Consider the following 20,607-nt stretch of genomic DNA (forward strand, 5'->3'; position numbering starts at 1 on the left):
TCCCTCCCTACGAAAGATGAGGAAATCACATGCTTCCATCCTCCTTTCTTACCTCATGTCCCAATTCCTGCTGAAGAAACTCCACACTATGTATCTTTCTTAGAATATAAGCACTTTTCAATTTTTAATAAATCAGTTATTTAGTTATTTTTATGAGTCCACACTGTTCCGTGTTTACACCTTCTCAGCTTTGTGCAGCTCCAGCTGCTCGTCGGCTTCCCAGCTGCTGCTGTGGGCCCCTTCCTCATCCTCTGGGGTCTCCGCCCCCAAGCCTATGTTCTCGGATCCTGCCTCACAATGAAGCTCCACGAGGACAGAGACACTATGTCTGTGGGTGCCAGCACCCAGAGCCGTGCCTACCTCACTCCTATCTGGTAAAAGAGCCCTGCACTGCTGCACGTCGTGACGATGATCCTGAAGCGCGAGGCCTTCCAGATGTCCTCCCCGTCTTTGCAGTACAGCTTGATGGCATCAGTGACTGTCTGGAGGGAGGATGGGGCCAGCTTACTTCTCAAAACACTGTTTCTTTAAATTGGACACAGTCACAAAGCTGAAAAGAATTCTAGAAGATAACGTCCTGTTCCCACTTCTTTGTTATGACCAATGACTTAAGACTGTTTTCTTATATTAGAAAATTTTACATCTTCCTATCAACTTCGTCCATGTTCTACAGACTCTACAGCCATGACTAGAACACAAAATCCTGCACATCCTTCCCCCAAACAACTGTATACATTTCCTAGATTCAGTTTCTTTTGTTAACCAAACTGAGAACTTCTAATTTTCCGAGAGGGATATCTACAGATAAATCAATAAAACAGAACCAAGAAGGAACAACACATTTCGGTGTAAATACGGGAGGAGCACCAGGATTTAATAAAGCGGAGAACGCCAGGGGCGCCTGGGTGGCTCAGTCAGCTAAGCCTCCGACTCCTGGTTTTGGCTCAGGTCGTGATCTCAGGGTTCTGAGATCGAGCCCCGCATCAGGCTCAGCACCAGGCACGGAGTCTGCTTCCGATTCTCTCCTTCCCTCTGCCCCTCCCCTCCCCTCCCCTGCTCTGACAAAAAACTGCTGAGAATGCCCGTCTCACAGAGGAAGGAGAATGTAGTTAAAGCTAGGCGGCGGTGGGCAGGACTTTTTTTTTTTTTTTTAAGATTTTATTTATTTATTTGAGAGAGAGAAAGAGAGAGCGAGCATGAGAGGGGGAAGGGTCAGAGGGAGAAGCAGACTCCCCGCCGAGCAGGGAGCCCGATGTGGGACTCGATCCCGGGACTCCAGGATCATGACCTGAGCCGAAGGCAGTCGCTTAACCAACTGAGCCACCCAGGCGCCCCAGGCAGGACTTTTCTATCCCAGCTAGCTGTTGACGGCTCACCTCCTCGAACCTGCAGGTGGCGTTTACGCGGACCATGGCGCCTGGCCGAAGCACCTGGCTCTCATGCAGCCGCAGACACACGAGGTCGGCCGCACTGTTGGAGGGTGCACAGACCAATATCCGACTGTCCGGCAAAGCGTAGTACACCTTCAACCAGGACACAGGACACACAGAGGGATAAATGTCAACCTGTCAAGTGCTCGCGCTCACCATGCTGGCATGGACACGTGGGCTCACGCCCGCCCCTTCTGTGCCTGAGGCCTGGCCACTGACACACGCAGGGATGGTTCTGCCCCTCACGTGCACGTGCCAACAAGACACGAGAGAGTGTGACAGTTCTCTGTTCTCCAGGACCCTAACCTACCCCCCCCAGACCTCCAGGACCCTAACCTACCCAGCCCCCCCGCCGGGCTCCAAGACTGTAGCCTACTCCCCCCAGACCTCCAGGATCCTAACCTACCCCTGTCCCCCAAGGCAGAGACAGCGTCATATTGGTTCTTACGTGCGTGGCTCGCAGGAATTGTGCCAGCTGGGCACTCAGCACATGGTCGCTAATCTGAATCCTGAACAACACAAATACTACACACATACTATCTCTATAAGCCCCATTTTAAATATGGAGACACCAGAAACTTCTGCAGAATGGTGGCTTAGCTACTGTAAAGGGCATGTCTTTTCTGCAACAAAATTTCATGTGATCGAATGGTCAACCTTTTTTTTTCTTTTTAAAGATTTTATTTTTAAGTTATCTCTACAACCAATGTGGGGCTCGAACCCCCAACCCTGAGATCAAGAACTATGTGTTCCGCCAACTGAGCAGTCAGGTGCTCCAGAATGGTCGACCATTCTAAGAACAAAGAGTCATTTCTAAACCTATGAAATGAGCTTTGGAAAATCCTACATATTCCCATAAACAATGTAAAACAAACTTGGCTAAACATGAAATAACTGGGATTTTTTTTAAAGCTTATTTCCACTTCCTGCCGACATGAGCACAGCACACGGCCGACGCCACTGGGTAGCTGAGCCACTCACTCCCTGTGGTTACCTGTAAGACAGCCTCTATAATCGTCACTGTCTTCCCGGTTCCAGGAGGTCCGAAGAGAATATACGGGAGCGGGCGGCAGTCGCCACTCAGGATTCTTCTAACCGCTAACTTCTGGTTTTCGTTGAGCAAGGGATTGAAAAATTCCTTCTCTCTCACCTTGGGGATCTGAACTTCATTTACTGTATTCAAAGTGAGAACCGGTGTCAGGCAGAGGTCACCTTGGCACGGCAGGAACACAGGTCAGCACGGGCCACCATGACGGCCACGACCCAGCCGGTCAGGAGCCCGCTGCTGAGCTACGCTTTCCAATAACCTCAACTTCATTGGGCAGAGTGGGGAACTTAACTTCACTTTCTGAGGGCAAAAATGCAGGTTACTGATAGTTCATTGTTTCCCCTTACAGGTGCAGCATCACCTAACCTAGACATCAGAGACAGGGTCTGGAAAAGGCCAACAGAAATAGCCCGTGGTCACGTTAAAGTACTGAGCATGAAACCTCACGTCTCTACTCTGTCTCCAGTTGGAACAAGAGTATCCATCTCTCTGGCTGTAGCCACACCACACACACGTCCCAACCTGTCTCCCTTGGGCAGAAGTGAGCTTCTCAAGGGGCCTATTTTCCAGGCAAGGGTTCCCGAGGTTGCCCTGGCAGCCCCTCACCATACGCACCCACATTAGTTGACTTTTCAGCAAAGCCTGCCGGCCCCGGTGTGTCCTGGGCACCAGCCCGCCTCTCCTTGGCTGCGTGGTTAGTGTGGTCCTTCATGGCTTTCCTACTCTAGAAATAATCATGCAGAAAAATGGCCTTAAAGAAAAGCTTTGCATTTACACAGGTTTAAAGAGTGAACATAAACACCTGCCAATGTTCTCTGTGTTTTACTTAATCTTTGAATGCACTGCAGGTCATGTTTCAAAACACAGTAAAAATATAGAATATCTGAAAAAAAAGTTACTAAAGAGGTTTCTTTTTTGAATTCCCTTACAAAAATAAACACGAATGAACTAAACTCTGTGTAGTGATGTCAGACCAAAGGGTGACATCTATCTGATGAGGTGTCTCTTCTCCTGCACCCTTCTCCTGCTCACCTACGAGGGGCACCCGCAGTGGCTGAGGGCAAATCGTGGTCCCTTGCTCCCCTGGAGCCCCACAGGCAAGCCCCTTCCTCCGCCGTGGGAGCGAGCTCAGCCAGCTCTGGGGGACCGTCACATGCCTCAGGTGCTGCCACGGGCTGGCAGAGCTTCCCGGTCAACTGCGCTCCGCATCCTGCCCAAGAACCGGTTCTGTGGGGCGTTTAAACAAACTGAATCTGTCCTGGACCAAGGAAACTGGTTTTCAAGTTTCCCCTATTACAAACAATGCTGTAATAAACAGCTTTGCACATTTATCTTTGTGCAAATCACAGGATTACTTTTTTTTTTAAGATCTAGTTGGCTTTATTCAACAACTCACGAATCTAACATGATTACTTTCATAGGACAAATTCTAGAAGTAAAATTGTTGCTAAAAGTTTCACATTAAAAAATGGTATATGTATTACCAAAACTTAGTCCAGAAAGTCACAGCAACTTCCCTTCCCGTGATTATGAGTGTTCAAGAGTATCGCTGACACACAATAACGTGTGCACAAGTGCACAACTTGACAACTTGTGACACATGGACACATGGGACGAGCTGAACACTTGCTGAGCCCACAAGATGCCTCTCCGTAATGCCCCCCACCCCGCCAACAGCATGGTTACATTTTCTAGAATGTTTCACACATGGAAGTCTAGGTTATGCACTTTTTGTCTGATATCTTTCCACCGTGTGAGCAACTGCTGTGAGGTCCACCTTCGCTGTCCCGTGCCATCGACAGCTCACCTTTGTCACCACTGGGTCCTGTTCCACTGAAGCAGCACACTGCCTTCCTCCACTCACATGGGTGGATGGCCACTGGGCTGTGTCCAGTGTTGGCCATTACTGAGAGCGCAGCTGTGAATGTCTCTGCACCAGCCCTTGTGTGGACGGACATGGGTTTTCATGTCTCTGGGGCCAACGCCAGGAGGGAAGTGGCTGGACTGTATGGCCGGTGTGGGTTGAGCTTTCTTAAGGAATTCTTTTCAAAAGCAGCTTATATGAGGCTCCAGTTGTTGCACACGCTCATGACCCTTAGTCTGGTCAGTCCTCTTAATTTTGGTCACTCTGATACGTGTGTAGTGGTGGCTCACTGTGGTATTGTTTCCCTAACGACGAATGCCGAACATCTTTTCATGGACTTATTTACCATCTGTATACACAGTCCCTGAGGATGGTGTGTCTTATGGTGGTGCGAAAGCAGTACGCATTCTGCAGAAACTACTTGGAATTGTGAATTTGGATCTTTCCCCTCGGCTAGCAGTATGTGGCACCATCCTTTTGTGACGCTGGACAGCGGCCACAGTCCCCAGTCAGCTCGCCATCATGAGATCAACAACCGATACCCTGACAGCCGTGCTGTTTCCCACCTTGAGGACAGTAGGCGGTACATTACACGAGGTATTCGGCTCTTGATTACAAATAGGCTTTGCACTAGCTGATTTTGCCCCACTGTTCTGAGCATGTTTGAGGTTAGCGGGGCTAAGTCGCGATGACTGGTAGGTTAGGTGTATTAAATCCATTTTCAACTGACGGTATTTTCAACTTATGCCGGGTTCACCATAAGCCAAGGGAGATCTGTATATTCTTTGGTAAAGCATATAGAATTGACTTCTGTTTATGTCTTTGGTTCAGTGTTGAGTCTCATGCTCCAGTAATGAGCGGGCTTTTCATTGTCTTAACCATGTCTTTTGAACAGCAAAATACTTAAAAAACTCTGCCTTATCTAAAGACATTAAGATTTTCTCTTGGGGTGCCTGAGTGGCTCAGTTGGTTAACTGTCCAACTCTTGGTTCAGCCCAAGTCATGATCTCAGGGTTGTGGGATTGAGCCCCACTTTGGGCTCTGCGCAGGGGCGTGGAGCCTGCTTAAGGTTCTATCGCCTCCCACCCTGCTTGCACTCTCTCTCAAAAATGAAAGGGTTTTTTAATGTTGTTTCCTAGAAATTTTAGTTTCAGGCTTTATATTTAGGGCTACAATCCATTTTGAATTAATCTCTGTGAAGGTAGTGAGGTACAGATCCAGGTGCACACCCCTGGATACAGACACGCCATTGTCCTTGTGCCTTTCGCTAAGACTCTCCTTTCCCCATTCTGTCTTTGCACCTTTGTAGAAAGTTGTCCAAACTCCCGTGGGTCTATTTTTAGGCTTCTATTTCATTCCACTTGTACGTGTTTATCTCAATGACAGTGCCACACTGTCTTGATTATTATAACATTGTGAAAAGTTTCAAGTCAGGTAGTGTGAGTTCTCTGAGTTTCTTGTTCTTTTTCAAAGGTGTTCTGAAAATTCTAGGCCTTTTGCATTTCCATATAGATTTTGAAACTGGCTTGTCAATTTCTACAAAAATGTCTGCTAAGATTTGACTGGACCAGCACTGAGTTTATAGATTGGGCTGGGTCTTCTGACACATCAACAGTTTCTCTCATCAGTGTCGTGAGGTCTCTAGTGTAGTCTTGTACATTTTTTGTCAAATTTGTCCCTAATGTTCAGAACATTTGGATGCTACTTTATATGGTATTCTAAATGCAATTCTGGGTGTTTGGGCTAGCATATACAGAATTTACTTCTGTATCCTGTAAGCTTGCTCGTCTATTAGTTCCAATGGCTCCTTTTTAGAGTCTGTCAGATTTTATACATGAATAACACAGGTGCCTCTTATTTTTCTTGCTGAGTTGCTGGTCTACAACCTTCTGTACACTGGTGAACGTAAGTGGCAGGACTGGAAGTGTCCTGACTTTCATGGGAAAAGTGCATTTCATCACTCACTGTGTAGGTTTTTTTGTAGGTGAAGGAAGTTCCCTTCCGTTTCTAGTTTGCTAAACTTTTTGATCAGGAATGGATGTTGGATTTTGTCAGACGCTTTTTCTGTGTCTATGGAGATTCGGTTTGTTAACATGATGAGTATCACTGACTGAGATTTTGGAATGTTAAACCAGCCTCACGTTCCTGGGATGAACCCTTCCTGGTCTCTCGCATATATATACCTACACATACGTAAAGGAGTTCTCTAGAAAAACGATCAATAGGATATATGTATATATAGCTAAAAAGAGACTTATTATAAGATATTGGCTTACGTGACTACAGAGGCTGAGAAGTGTGAGGTCTGCCACTGGCAAGCTGGACACAGAGGGCAGAAGAGACTGATGGTTCCCCTCAGGGGAGTCGGGCAGAAGGAATCCCTGTGAACCTGTCTCTCTGTTCAGGTCTCACGGGAGGGATGCCCCCTGCCCCAATCAGGGCACCCACCCACATGCCAATCTCACCCAGAAACAAGATTTAACCAGGCGTCCGACAGAAGCCCAGGGCCCAGGCCAGCTGGCACATCCCACTGACCACCCACCCCAGCTTCTTTCCCATTTGCAGAGTCTGCCGTGAGGTCACCTCTCTCCTCCTGGATTCTGGGAGTTTGTGTCTTCACACTTTCCCCTCATCATTCTTGTTTGAAGTTTAGCAATTTCATTGATCTCTGAGAATCAGCTTTTGGGTTCATGGATCCCTCTATTACTCTTCTGTTTTCTATATTACTGATTTCCCTGCCAATGTTTCATTATTTTCTTTCCTTTGCTTAGATCGTATTTCATTTGTTATTTTTCTAGTTTTCTAAGGAAGAGGCTGAGGTCACAGAGTTGAAACCTTCACCCTTCTTTAGTTCAGGCATTCAGGGCTACCGACCCCTCTCAAGAGCCCTCTAGCAGCGGCTTATGGTTTCTGGTATGCTGCAGTGTCACTATTCATTTTGGTAGAAACATTCTAATTTCTCTATTGATTTCTCCTGTGATCTGTGGGTTACATATAAGTGTGTCTTCGGTTTCTCAGTATTTGGGGATTTTCCAGAGATCTTCCTGCAAATGATTTCTAACTTGATTCTATGTGGTTAGAGAATGCATTTTGTATGACTTTAATCCTTTTGAATCTGAGACTTGTTTTATGGCCCCAAATAAGGTCTACGGTGTTGAATGTTCTGTGTCCACTTCTGCACCAAGTGCATGTACCCAGCTCTTTTCACATGGCGTGCTCTACCAACACCCCTCAGATCACAGGGGCTGACAGGTCAGTGTGCTGTGCTCATCCTCTGTCTTCTCCGTCATTAACTGAGGGAAGACTGCTGACATCGCTGACAGGCACAGGGAATCTGGTTCTCGCTGCAGCTTTATTAGTTTCCATTTCATGTGTTTTGAGGCTGTTATTAGGTGCATGTGTGTCTAGGACTTAGGCATTCCTGACAATGATCTTCTTTGTTATGAGGACACCACCTTTTCCCTGATGACCTGTGCTCTGAAACCTACTCTGACACTGGCACAGCCACTCCATGGTCCTTTTGATTGTATCTTTTCCCATCTTTTACTTTTGACGTATTTGTGTCTTTATATCTAAAACGTGTTTCTTAGAGGCAGCATATAGTTGGATCTTGCCTTTTTATCCAGTCTGACCATCTCTCTGTGTTTAGACCCACGCACGCAATGTGACTACTGATGCAGTCAGACTGAACGCACTCACCTTGCTACTTGTTTTGTTCCAGTTACACGGCCGGAAACGCCAAAACCCTGTCTACACTGATCACTGGACAAGGGGGTAGCAAGTCAGTCAGGTCAGGGCACAGCTGCCCATGTGTCCCTCTTTTTCTGCTGACTTCTGAATGAATTATTTTTGTGATTCCCTTTTATCTCCTTTGTTGATCTAGCTCTTTATATTGTTATTTTAGTAGTTGCTCTAGGGTTTAGAGTGTATATCTTTAATTGATCAGTTTCCTTCAGGTGAATTATAATAATCTGGTGTAAGAAATAATACTCTCTTCTTCCATCCCTGGTGCTATTACGCATATTTTAAATCTACATGTTACAAACTCTGTAATACATTGTTACTATTTCAGCTTTAAAAAGTCATTTATCTTTCAAAATTATGAAATTTTATCATGATAAGAAGATTTCACTTCAGGGGCGCCTGGGTGGCTCAGGCGGTTGAGCGTCTGCCTTCGGCTCAGGTCATGGTCCCAGGGTTCTGGGATCGAGCCCCGCATCGGGCTCCCTGCTCCGCGGGAAGCCTGCCTCTCCCTCTCCCACTCCCCCTGCTTGTGTTCCCTCTCTTGCTGTCTCTCTGTCAAATAAATAAAATCTTAAAAAAAAAAAAAAAGATTTCACTTCAGATCTACCCTCTTAGCATTCTACTCTTGATTCCAGGAGTCTGAATTTTTAGATCTCGTATGAAAGGAATCAAGCAGTACGTGTCCTTCCGTGACTGGCTTATTTCTCTGCGTATAATGTCCTCCAGGTCCACCCACATTGTCACATTTTACAGGATTTCCTTCTTTTTAAAAAGTCAATTATCTTTTAAAGAATTTTTTTGAAAGAAAAAGTTATTTAAATGTGTGTACCTATTTATAATTTCTGGCCCTTCTCATTCCCCTGGGTAGACCCTCATTGCCCACCTGGCATCATTTCTGTGTGCTGAAGGATTCTTGTGTCCCGTGGTGCAGGTCAGCAGGTAACGGACCCTCAGCTCTCAGCCTGAACCTGTCTGAGTACGTTTTTACTTCTCCTTCATTTCTACAGTGTTTGTCGGGCACAGGGTTCTGGGCTGACAGTTTCTCTTGCGAGCACCGTCAAGAGCTGCCCTGCTGTCTTCTGGCGCACACTGCTGTCAACACAAAGTCTGCTGCCGGCCTTGTTTCTGCTCCTCGGCAGCAATGAGACAGACGTTCCTTGTTTCTAGGATTTGCTCTTTATGAGTGACTTTCAGGAATTTGATTGTCATGTGCCTCACTGCATTCTTCTTCAGATTTCTTACACTTTGGGTCGTTAATAAGTCTCCTGAATATGTAGGGTTTATGGTTTTCATCAAATCAGGAAAGTTTCCACTATTTTTTCTAGTATTTCTTACACTTCCCTCTCTGGGACTCCAACCGCATGGATGCGAGGCTGCTCGACAGTGTCCCACAGCTCACTGATGCTTTTCTTTTTTTAATACACTTTATATTTTAAAGCTTTTTTCTTCTTAAATCTTTTTACTATTTCGTTTTGTCGAGTTTCTATGGTCTTTCTGACTGTAGTGTCTAGCCTGCTGTTAACTATTTTTCATCTTAGACATTGAATTTTTTGTCTCTAGAAGAGAATCTGTCTTTTATTGTTTGTACCTCCACTGAACATGCCTATGTGTCCCTCTCCCTTAGGAGCATGTGGAGCAGTTACCGTAACTGTTTTAATGTCCTTGTCTGCTAACTGCTACCACTGTTCTGTTTTTGTTTTTTGAGTTGATTTCAACTGACTGAAATTTCTTATAATGAGTTGTGTTTCTCAGTTTATTTCTGGATTAGATATCAGACATTGTGAATTTAACACCTTGATGGGTGTATATTTTGTATTCCTGCAACTATCCTTGAATTGTTTCTCTTGTTTGTGGCTGCATTACTTGGAGAGCCACTCTCAGCCTGTCAGACGGACAGGGTGGCAGGCAGTGTGGGGCTCTCCCCACTTCTCACACAATACCCTCTGAGGACTCTGCTTGCTATCCTGTGAATTCTCTGGCTGTAGGAACAAACCAGGCCCAGCGCTGTGGGGACTCAGGGCTTCTTTCCCGGGCTTGGGTTTTTTTCCTCACGGGCATGCATTCCTGAGTCCTGGGCTGAAAACTCAAGGGGTCCTGTGATTTTAGATTTTATTTATTTATTTGAGAGGGAGAGAATGAGAGAGAGAGAGCACGAGAGGGAAGAGGGTCAGAGGGAGAAGCAGACTCCCCGCTGAGCAGGGAGCCCGATGTGGGACTCGATCCCAGGACTCCAGGATCATGACCTGAGCCGAAGGCAGTCGCTTAACCAACTGAGCCACCCAGGCGCCCTGAATATCTTAGTTTTATTTGAGCTGTCATCTTGGGTTACTTGTGAACTACACTCCTCTAACGCTCCAGGCAACTGAGAGCTAATATATTATCTATTTAAATATTTCAAAGGCATCAAATCAATACCTTGATGGCGGACTGTCCATCGTTTTTGGTGTCCTGAGCATGGTTCCAATTTCCCGTCACTTGGGGAGACTGTAAAATGATTTCTTCTGGGAACAACACTTTTAAAACAAGGTAAGAAGGTAGATATTACTGAAAAACTTAAAAAGATGAAGAGAGGCCACCTAAGTAATTCCCATCTATGCCTTCCTTTCCCTTTTGGCTTCTGTACATGGTTTGTAGGTTACAGCGGAACACCAGTACTGTGCACAGTTTGTAATGAAGCCATCGGCCTATCTGGAGCTACAAAAGTGAATTATATTAAGAGGGGAAAAGCACAGTGCAATGACTTCATTTTCAATAATTTAAGCATGCTATTTTTATACAGTTGAAATAGTAAGAAAATACTGAAACTTGCCAATGAGAAGAAAACTCTGGACTGCATAGTTTTACTTGTAATATGTGATTGAAAAGACTGTGCTTTACACCATATTTTACATGAAGCTTATAAAAATACTCTGGGAAGAAGTAACACTATTATTCCACAAAAAGAATACCTTTAACACCTAAGTGGATGATGTGTTCAAGTGCAAAGTGACACCGTCTGCTTGTGGTCCTGCCAGAGAGAGAACAACGTGAAGTAATTCACCTCCAGCATAGAAATGTTAAGTCTAGCCCTGGTCACGGAAATCTAATTACATAACCCGAGCCAACCTGCTAATGTAACCTTTACACGATACTTAAAAAGGGGCCACAGCAGAGTCAGAGTTCCCGACGTTCTCACAGGCCCTGCTGGGGAGCCTGGAGCACCGAGGGCTCACTTTACAGTGTGTGTCTATACACAACATTAGGAGTTTTAGAGAAAAACTTCAAACAAACATCCCATGTATCAGGATAGCAAGGACTCTTTCCTTTCTGGGAATATTTCTCTTTTAAATACATAAAGAGCACAACTAGGAAAAAAAAAAGAAATATAGCCTATGAGGTACTAGGGAAATATTAACATTACTACATCAACAGCAAAGTAATTTTGACTGTAAAGATTTAAACTTTTGAAATTCACAACTGTTAGAAGATAAACTGAGGCCTATTAATAATTTTAAGAGTTTGGGCAAAAATTGATTCCAACCAGGCTGCACCCAGCCAGCAGATGGAAAGAGGTCCCAAGGAGCTGTCCAACATGGACTTTTACAGCCAGAAGGGAGCGGGCACAGGGAAATTATCCCAGGCAAAACAGGGGCTTGGTTATTGCAAGCTCCCTTCCTTCAGGGGTGGGCAGGGGTCTGCCAGGCCGACTACCTCACCAGTCCTGACCAGGCAGTTTCCAGGTGACTGGCCTACGATTCTGTTTCCAGGGGAGCCAAAACTGTAATTCCCTCCGGGTTTGGTGACATGGGGCTTAGCACAAGCAACTCTGTTGCGGGCCTGCTGTTTTGTTTCTTAACACAACAAAAAGAATAAAAACCATAAAATAAAACCTCATCTTCAATGAAGCAAGATGACAAAGCTCCAAAGCACAAGTGCAGATAGGTATCTGTTCAGTGAAGAGCATCGGGCCTCAAACAAGCAAAGGTACGTGAGCCCTGCACACCGACTCAGAATGCAGGCCACATACAGGTGGTCTGGGCAGTTCAGACTCAGGAGCCCAAAGACCAGACGATGGTTTCTCACCTGAATCGTGAGGTGCAGAGCACACGCTGAGAGGTCACCCCCAGGACCCATTTGCATGGTATGGAATGGGGGGGGCATGTGAAGCTGGAAAAACTGAGTGCACAAGCCCAACCTTCAGAGACCCTCCCTTTAGGGTCCCAGGCACGAAGGCTCCTGGCAGCCCCACTCTGTTCCTTCAATGTAACCTTCGGCAAATAGTTGCCTGGGAAACAATAAATCCATCCAAAATGAGTAACAACCAGAACGGCACTTAAAGCAGATCACTTAAAGATGAAGAAGCTGAGGAACGACTGAACACCTTGTTCCCCTTCCACTGGGAGGCTTTCCAACCTCTGCGCCTGGGTGATCCAGGGCCATCTCATCTCTTCCAGAGAGGAAGGAAGAAAGATTTCAAAATCTTTTAAAAGGCACAGGGATGCCTGGGTGGCACAGTCGGTTAAGCATTTAACTCTTAATTTTGGCTCAGGCCGTGATCTCAAGGGTTGTGAGATCCAGCCCCACGTCAGGCTCCACCCTGGGCGTGGAGTCTGCTTGAGAGTCTCCTCCTCCCTCTGCCCCTCCCCACTGCTCTCTCCTCTAAAAGAAATAAATCTTAAAAAGAAATCTCTTAAAAGGCACAACAAAGATTGGGACATGGGCCAAGATAACCCTGTCAGCCTGAAGATCACTGCCTTACTTCGCAGTAGCATGAAAAACAGGAATAGAATAGTACTTAACAAATCCCAGAAGCACATTAAAGAAGGAATTCACCAAAATAAAAGTAACATTATGTTTTTCATTCTAGACATACAAAAAAGGTTTGATCTGAAGTTATCCAATGGAAACACTTCATCTTACAAACAGGCTGAAGATGATAATAATCTCAAGAAATGGCCAAAAAGGCAATGAGTCTAATAGCTTAAAACAGAAGTTGATGAATAATTTTCTAATGTGATTAACCTAAAGAACAGCAAGATACTAAACGGTAAAATCCCAGAGGTATTTGCACTAACATACGAAACAAATCACAGAGATGGAAAACCATGAGGGAAAAAATAAAACACATGGAGAGGAGCAAACACTAGGCAAGAATTCTACAGGAGGACAAAGACTTGAAGGAAAAGAATGAAGAAAACTCTCCTGAGTACAAACTATTGTTGAAAGGGAGGTTCCAAGCAGCAAAGATGCCAATGCTCCCTACACTTCCCTACCACTGTAGAGAGAAGTAAGAATATTTACTGCTTCACTACTTCTAACAGCAAACTCCTGGGAACCAGACAGCACGCACCCAGCACCCAACACCCAAATCACAAAGGAAGAAAGGTCTCAAATCAATGATCTCAACTTCCACCACTAGAAACTAGATAAAGAGGAGCAAATGGAACCCAAAGCAAGCATAAGAGAGGAAATCACAGAGACCAGAGCAGAAATAAGTGAAATAAAAACCAGAGACACTAAAAAATATGAAGTCCAAAGTTGATTCCCTCATAAGGCTGAGATGATAACCCTCTCGCCAGACTGATGAGGAAGAGAAGGTGCACATTCCCACCGTTGGGAGTTGAGAGGGTGACGACACCAGTGCAGACCCATCGAACGTTACTACTAAGGAAATAATACGGTAATTCCATGCAAACAGATTAGATAACCTGGACGAAATGCACAAATTCCTTAAAAGATACACACTACTGAAGCTCACTGCACACAAAATGGATAACCTAAATGCTACTGATTTACTAAAGAAATCAAATTTGCAGTAAATTATCCCAGAAAATAGAGGAGGAGGTGATGTTTTTTAATTTATTGTGAGGTCAGCATCATCCCGATACCAAAAGCAGACAAAAGATAATTTCAAGAAACTATAGATCAATACACCTCATGAACACAGATGCAAAAATTAATAAAATTGTAGCAAATCAGATCTAACAATATATAAAAAGAAATTACATTATGGCCAAGTGGGGCTTATTCCAAGGATGCAAAGTTGATTTTGACGTGGGGAACAAGGCAGAAGGAAATGTAGATAAAATGAAGTGTCCTTAGAACCTGCAGCCCGTTGACAAATACTTGAGGTGGGCAGAGTGTAATGTGCCTCCAGAACTCCCAACTGTCTTCATGTTGATGCCCTGAGAGGGAAAAACCACCTGAGCTTGACAACAGCCTGGCCTCCAGTATCCTGGGAGTCTTCTTTAGCAGATGAAAGTCCTTTTGGAAACTTCCTATGTCTTTACCTCCCCCAACTCCATAGTATATGATCAGCTGCTCCTCATAATCCCAGGGCAGCAGCCCTTTCTGCCCAGGGGTCCTGTTCTCGTGCTTTTAAATAAAAACCCCCTTTTTGCACCGAAGACGTCTCAAGAATTCTTTCTTGGTCGTCATTGGCTTTGAACCCCACCACTTCAAACCACATCAATTTTACATTAGAAAACCAATCAGTATAACTATCTTAATAGACTAAAAAAGGAAAACCACGTGGTCACCTTGATACAGAAAAAGCCATCTGACCAAATCCCACACCCAGTCATGACTGAACACTGGCAGCACACGTGGAGGCCATCTCCTCAACCAGGAGGGGGCCAGATACAAACCACCTACATACAGCTCACACTGTGCTTAACAGTTCAAGACTGAATGAACACTAACCCTCAGGTTGGAAACAAGGCCGTTTCTGTGAAATGCTACTCTGGCCAGAGCAGTCAGGCAAGGAAAACAAACAAAATGCATCCAGACAAGAAAGGAAGCAGTACCAGCTCTTTATTTGAACATAAAGATCGTATGTGCAGAAAATCCTGTGTAACCTGTAAAAAGCTACTAGAACCGTGGAGTGTGTTTAACGAGCTCTCAGGATACTAGATTAATATGTGAAAATAAATGGCATTCATAAAACATTAGCTAGAAGCAACTAGAAATTTAAGATTACTGTCTACAACAGCATTACATTTTTTTAAGAGTCACAGCAATCTGACAGAAGATATGCACCGCACTCTACAGACACTGCTAAAAGAAACGAAAAACAGACCTAACTAGATGGACAGAGGTACCATTTTCAAGGGTTGGGAGACTCAATATTAAGGTCTCAATTCTTGTTAAATGGACCTAAAAATTCAGTGTAGTCCCCATCAAAATCTCTATGGGTTTTTCGTAGAAACCAACAAGCTGAAATCCGTACGGGAACACCAAAGACCCAGAAGAGCCACACCAATTCTGCAAACAATGGACAGAGTGGAGGCCTTACACCACCTGATTTCAAGACTCATCACCAACAAAGAATATGTATGCATGGGAAATAAGCACGTGAAAAGGTGTTCAGCATGACTACTCATTAGGGAATGCAGACCAAAACCACAGTGAGACACCACCTCACAACTATTCCAAAGATTAAAATTAGGAAGACTGACCAGAGCAGGGCTGTGAGCCTGTGGAGCAACGGGACCCACATCCAAGCTGCTGGAAATGCAGAGTACAACTACTTTGGGAAAGACCCTGGCACTTCCTTAGAGTTATACGCCCCCTCACCGCAGGGCCGAGCCATCACACTGTTCAGCGCTTACCCAAGAGAAATGAATACGTGTCCATACAAAGACTTGTACACAGATTTCACAGCAGTTCTCTCTGTAATGGTAAAAATATGGGAAAAAAAAAACCCAGTGTCTATCCACAGGTGACTGGACAGATGAACTGTAGTAGATTCTGATAACGAAATACTACTCAGCCACAAAAAGGAAGAAAATGGGAATCACTGTTATACAACTGAAATTAACATAATACTGTGTGTCAACTATAATTCAATAAAAAAGGCAATGAAATCATGCAACAGTGAGGTTGAATCTCAAAATAATTATGCTAAGTCAAAGAGAGATGCCAGGCAAAAAACAGTAAGTCTTGTATATTTCCACTAACGTAAGATTTTACAAAATGCAGACTAACCTATAGCAGCAGAAAGCACTGCTTGGGCCTGGGGTGGGGGTGGGGAGGACGGAAGCGTCTGTGGGGGCAGATACTGTCCTTCTCTTGACTGTGGAGTTGGCTTCAAAGTCCTCAGACTGTGTACTTTAATAAGGTATAGTTAGCCTACATTCTGTCTCACTAGACCCGTTTTTTAGAAAAAGGGGAAACACCTACAGGGAGTCAGCAGGTAACACGAAGTGCAGCTTCTCTGCCCTCCGCGCCACCCAGCCTCTGCACTGCGGGCCTGTCCCATCTTCCAATGGTTCAAAACAAGTGGCGAATACAGATTTTTTTTTTTTAAATGGGAAATCTCCTGGTTTTTCTAACTTAATGTAAACAATCTAAAAACTTAACGTGGGGCAAGGAGAGCTTCTGCGCGTCAAACGTGGCAGCCCGCGGCCCCCACACCCTGGCCCCTCACGTCTCCGGCCTTCCACCTGGCCGCAGGCACGCCTGCTCAAGCCCCGGGCCTGGTGTCTGAGGTCACTGAGCCCAGCGTCCTCCTGTCCTCTCTCCACCTCATCACCCTGTCTTTCCAACAGCCCCTCGCGGCTGGCACCCTTTGGCTTTTCCTGGGCACTTTCTCTCTGGCTCAACCCCACGGCCTGTCACGCCTGTGTCAGCTGTGTCCTGCTTCCTCTGGTAGGTCCACTCCGGCATCACCCTCATCCCATGCTTCCTCTGTCCTCCCCTCCTCCAGAGTCCTCCTCCTCTTTGACTGGGCTTGTCACATGTTCCAGAGTAACCCATGGTCAGAAATGTCACATGTTCCAGAGTAACCCATGGTCAGAAATGCCCAACACAGATCAGCTCTCACCCTTTCATCTGACCACCTTGAGGGAGGATGTTGACCCTCTGCCCATGACTCCAGCCCCGCCTGGCCAGACCCACCTCCTCCCGCACACATTTTCTTGCCCCAGTCACCCGCCGTTGCAGGGGCTCCGCGGAGCTAGTTTCTCTCATTTCCAACAGCAAAAACGGCCCCTTCCTGGACCTCACCTCATTCTCCATCCTGCCTGTTCAGCTTCCACGGCCAAACAGCCTCTCCCCACTGACCCACAGCCCATTCACACTCAACACACTTTGATCTGGGGGCAGCCCCAACACCCAAACATTTCTTAAACAAAATTAAACATCCATGACCAATCTGAAAATTAGCACCTTCTGATTCCTAAAAGACACTCTACAAAGTGAGCAAAACAAGCAACAGACCTAGAGAAGTTACAGAAGTTATCTGTAGCCTGCCTATCCAAGAACAGTCCAGCACAAAGAACACAGAGAAGACTCCTACAAATAACAAAACTCAAATTATTCAGAAAAAGACATGAGCCAGTATTTCATAGATGAAGACATTTTACGGCCAATAAACATGGAAATTCTCAACCTTATATGCAGTCAGAGAAATGCACGTCCAGACCATAAGGAGGTAGACCACCATCTACCAAGTCGGCACGAATTTAGAAGTTTAACAAAACCTGGTTCTGGGATGGTGTGGATTAACAGGTTGTTACAGACGCTGGTATTGGGGGTCTCTGATGCCACCATGGGTAGAGTCACAGTCCCACTCTCGAGTGTGCAGCCCAGAGAACACAAGCATTTGTGCACAAGGAAGGAGAAAGAGCTCCTAGCAGTGCCTTCAGGGTAAAGACGGGGTGAATGTCCATCCACAGAACAGGGAGCGTGGCGGACTCACCCTGGGGCATGGGCAGTGGTGAAGACACTGAACAGTGACACACAACATGGAGAATCTTAGGAACAGATCAGTGAAAACCCCTGGAAACCAGAGACTGACAGCTCAAAACAAAACCAAAAAGTACATTTTTCTGTGTGTGTACAAAGACACACAACTGCGTTTTTTTTTTTTTTTTTTTTTTTAAAGCAAGGGAGAGACAAATACAAAATCCCAGTTAATGGTTGGGGGGCGTAGTGGATGACAGGGAGGGAATGGTAGGTTGGCAGGGTCACCGCCCCACACTCATAATGTGATAAATGACAACTTCTCTGTGTATTTAAGGTCCATTAAAGAATGAACAGCAAATGTTTGTGACTTTGTTATCTTAAAACCTGTCTGGGAGTGAAGCAGGAACAGGGACACTCCCACACTGCATTTCTTACACCAGCGCATCGAGATGTGCAGGGACAGACAGAAGGGAAGCCTGCTACCCACCAGGAATGAAGACACATTGTAGGAAGAATCACCGAGAGCATTACCTGTTATATGTGAATTCCACATCCATAGGTTCAAAGTTATATGCTTGCTCAAATTCTGGGTTAAGTTTAAGAGTTACATCTTCTTCATGAATCTAAAAAGGAAACATAACAATTTAAATCCCATACTTCAATTTGATTTGTTGGGACAATCTTCATCTAGCAACACGTCATGAAACACTTTACAGACTGGAGCTAAAATTTGCTATTTTAAATCCTTGCCAAACTGATCAGGAGGATTAAATCACGGTGTTGTCACATCACCCACACAGGAGGACTTGGCCCCTGGAGGCGCCCACACCAGCTCACCCCAAGCTCCTCCCTGTCCACGCTCCAGAGATCCGGGCTTGTGGAAACAGGCCATAGCCTCAGAAAGAGACCAGCCCACAAACAATGACACAGCGAGGGGTGCCGGCCGCAACAGCGCCCCCAAGAAGAGGTCATTCCAAGGACTCCCCTTCCAGCAGAGCAGGGACCCTCCAGCCACAGCTAGGGCGGTGCCGGGTGGCATGGGCTTCCCAAGGGCCAGGCGACCAGAGCCGGCTGGTGGGAACACGGACACTGGGGCTGCCCTGTGAGCGGGGCCCTCCTTGTAGCAGAAGCTGCCACAATCCCCTCAAAAGGAGAGCAAGCCCAGCACAGGTCCCCAGGTTTCCCAGGGACCAAGACGAGCAAAAATGAACCTGTAGTTAAAGACCACAAGGAAGCAAATCACCAAGAGTGCAGGTCAGCACAGCTGTCAACAGTTGGGCCCCAAGGACATCACATACTGCCACTGTCATTTCCAGAAACTTGAAAAACTATGTGTGAAATTTAAAAAAAACCCAGAAAGAAAAAGATAAGCAGGACAATATAAAAAACAACAGGGCAGCTTTAATTAATCAGGCAGAGCTTGTGGAGATGAAAACCATGCTGAGATAACGGAGTGGGACGACAGGAAGTGACGATGTCTGTTCCCAGGCATGGGCTCCTGGCGACAAGAGGCCCCTCTGCAGAGGGGGGGAGCCTTCTGTCCCACAGCCCCCAGACATGCATGAGGGCAGCAGCGGCCCTGCTGGGACGCCCCCTGCACCATGTGCCAGGTTGACAGCACTGGGCCACCTGCCCACCTGTCGTGGAAACACCAATTTGACATCAACGGACTAAGTGCTCATCCTGGATGTGTGTCTTCTGCCCACCGCACCATCTGTGGGGCTCCCCTGAGGGCCTTCTGTACCATCACGGTCTCCCACACTGCCGCACGGGCCAACAACTAAACTACAGAGACTCGAGGAAAGCAATGGGCAGAGACGTATAGAATTTACTAAGTCAACCATGAATTCCACCACTCAGAAGCAGCTGACTTTATGGCATATCCCACCAAAGGATCAGGAGGGTGCTCAACACCTCCCAGGCTGGGGTGCTTGTAGCTTCAGTCTGGATTTGTCAGCCTATGGTGTTCGCTTCGGCAGCATGTACCCTAAAACTGGATTTGTTGGCGTATGATGCTGGCCACCCCTCAATCAGCGTTCAGGAACCAAGGAGACCCCACACCTGGCATCTCTGGCACCACTGCTTCTGGGGTGTTCGTCCCCAGGGCATCTTCCCCGAGGGCACAACTGGATCTACCCTTTGGAAGCTAAGATAGTCACTTGGCGTCTTGGTCAACAGCTCAAGTGTGTCAAAGCTGGCAGAGCTGGTGGGCCCTCCAGCTCAGGCTAAGCAGCTGCCATATCACTGGGCAGAGTGCGGGGGCACAGCCACTGGGGCCCCAAGGTCGGCCCCTCCCCGGTCATCCTAGCACTGGTTTCAGGGCCAGCCGCACCGGCAAGGGCTGGTGCCCAGTATTTCAGTGCAGAACGCAGCAAACACGGCCGCAGAGGCGAGAGGTCGCCCCTCCTTTGAACCCTGCCCAGACTCTTCGAGTTCCTACAACCGCCCCCCCAACCCAGGGCAGGGCTTCGGCATTTCCTCAGTAGCTTTCGGCATCAGGCCCTTCACCCAGACATGGCGGTGTTCCACGCAGGGTGGGAGCAGGAGAGACCGGCCGAAGAATCAGAAGCATGTGGTGCACCGGGAGGGAGTGAGAGAAGTCAGCAAAACTTCTCCACAAAAGCATTTAGAACTGCAAACTTTTAAGTGTATTTTTCCTTCGGAGGCTCTGTCTTCTGCAGTATGTTCAGAACGCCCAAATTGGACTAAACGCAAACATCATGACTTACACGTGATGAAAGGTAAATATGGCTCTCATGATTGAAAATTATAGGGATTTTTTGTTATGAAATTCTCCTTATACGTCAAATTTATTTAAATATTCACTTCATCCTGAATTTTCTGAAATCCTGTCA

The 20,607-nt window shown here is 46.2% G+C and overlaps 1 protein-coding gene across 12 annotated transcripts in view; it reads right to left on the reverse strand.

Annotated features, from left to right (window-relative positions):
• Window positions 1-20,607, reverse strand: part of LOC112831568 (Mov10 like RNA helicase 1) — an 80,950-nt gene that overhangs the window by 30,099 nt on the left and 30,244 nt on the right. For 11 of the 12 annotated variants that reach the window (XM_073882584.1, XM_073882578.1, XM_073882577.1 and 8 more), the window contains 7 exons: window positions 18,284-18,375; window positions 11,035-11,093; window positions 10,502-10,599; window positions 3,094-3,202; window positions 2,425-2,603; window positions 1,377-1,523; window positions 361-482 (listed from right to left, as the gene is read on the reverse strand). In XM_073882584.1, coding sequence (XP_073738685.1) covers window positions 361-482; window positions 1,377-1,523; window positions 2,425-2,603; window positions 3,094-3,202; window positions 10,502-10,599; window positions 11,035-11,093; window positions 18,284-18,375 — 806 coding nt within the window. The remainder of the gene's footprint in view (window positions 1-360; window positions 483-1,376; window positions 1,524-2,424; window positions 2,604-3,093; window positions 3,203-10,501; window positions 10,600-11,034; window positions 11,094-18,283; window positions 18,376-20,607) is intronic. The other variant, XM_073882585.1, reaches the window with a different exon arrangement.

The sequence above is a fragment of the Callorhinus ursinus genome, unplaced genomic scaffold (assembly GCF_003265705.2).
Source record: "Callorhinus ursinus isolate GAN/ISIS: 27379988/994484 unplaced genomic scaffold, GSC_fseal_2.0 scaffold48, whole genome shotgun sequence".
Lineage (NCBI taxonomy): Eukaryota > Metazoa > Chordata > Mammalia > Carnivora > Otariidae > Callorhinus > Callorhinus ursinus.